The 1,072-nt window shown below is 53.2% G+C and overlaps 1 protein-coding gene across 1 annotated transcript; it reads right to left on the bottom strand.

Annotated features, from left to right (window-relative positions):
• Window positions 1–273: 273 nt before the first annotated feature.
• On the bottom strand, window positions 274–689 carry CONPUDRAFT_159139 (uncharacterized protein; the record flags this gene model as incomplete). The annotated part of the gene is made up of 2 exons (XM_007776198.1): window positions 274–337; window positions 406–689. 2 exons carry the CDS (start codon window positions 687–689, stop codon window positions 274–276), a joined length of 348 nt encoding a protein of 115 aa, XP_007774388.1.
• Between the last annotated feature and the right edge of the window lie 383 nt (window positions 690–1,072).

Consider the following 1,072-nt stretch of genomic DNA (forward strand, 5'->3'; position numbering starts at 1 on the left):
CGCGTTGTGAGTACATCCACTGATGTGTTACTAGCAAACTGATATCAATTCGATTGCAATTATGAGGAGACCTGTCTATCGAAAGTATTCACTGTACTTCACGGTATCTACGCGTATCGCATTGGTCGCAAATCAACCATCGTTCAAACAGACACCATCTCTCCACCCAATCGAAGCTTATCGCGAGCCCATGCTGCCACGCATGCCCTCCCTATGAGCGTATGCGGGACGCTTGACGATGAAATATGTTCGTTAGTAATATGGTAATCTCCTTCAGGGCGTGGCATGAGCATCCATTGCGTCCGCCGCTCCAGAGGCAATCTCGTGCGATCGGAATCTTCCATCGGTTGGTGAACGATGGAATTATCCACAGCACCATGTGGATGACAGCAAGCAGCCCGATACCTGCGGACGCGGAGTGTAGAAGCGAAGAAGCTGGGTCCCACATCCTCTTTGAACAAAGCCCAGTCCAAGTCAGCCAGAGGCCCGACGATGGAGAAGGAGCTCATCTCCCAACGAGGCTGATCGGAGTTAGCCCCCAGGCCATTCTCGTATCCGTTGGAGGCCCCTGATTGACGAAAGAGCCTCTTCATTAGGGATAAAGCCATCTCGTCCACCGCAATGTCGCGCGCCGCGCGGAGCACAGGAATAAGTACAGAGTCGTCGAGTTGCGAATCCGCCTTTGACATAGCTCGGTCGTGGGCGTTCCTCTCGTCGGCATCGGTGGAGGCGGAGGAGAACGGGTGCGATCGGCAGGTAGCCTACGAAGATCCTGCGGACGTTTCCTACGTAGTCGAAGGCAAGCTTGGGAAATAGTCCTGTGGTGGCGCGATCGTTCTGGGCTTGCAGTGTTTGCTGGAACAACACGAGCTCCCTGTGTGTAGGAAGAACCACCGTATGAACGAGTAAACACAAAGCATTTTTACGGAGGATTGAGTGAATACCGCAGAGGCTCGACAGCCCTGCATACGGGTTCTCGCCACGAGAAAAGGCGTTGAAGTCGGGTTTGGCTGCAAGAGAGATGATGTATAGCAAGAGGTCGAAGTTGAGAGCAGAACCTGGCAATAATGGT

Source organism: Coniophora puteana, assembly GCF_000271625.1.
Source record: "Coniophora puteana RWD-64-598 SS2 unplaced genomic scaffold CONPUscaffold_16, whole genome shotgun sequence".
In the NCBI taxonomy this organism is placed as follows: Eukaryota; Fungi; Basidiomycota; class Agaricomycetes; order Boletales; family Coniophoraceae; genus Coniophora; species Coniophora puteana.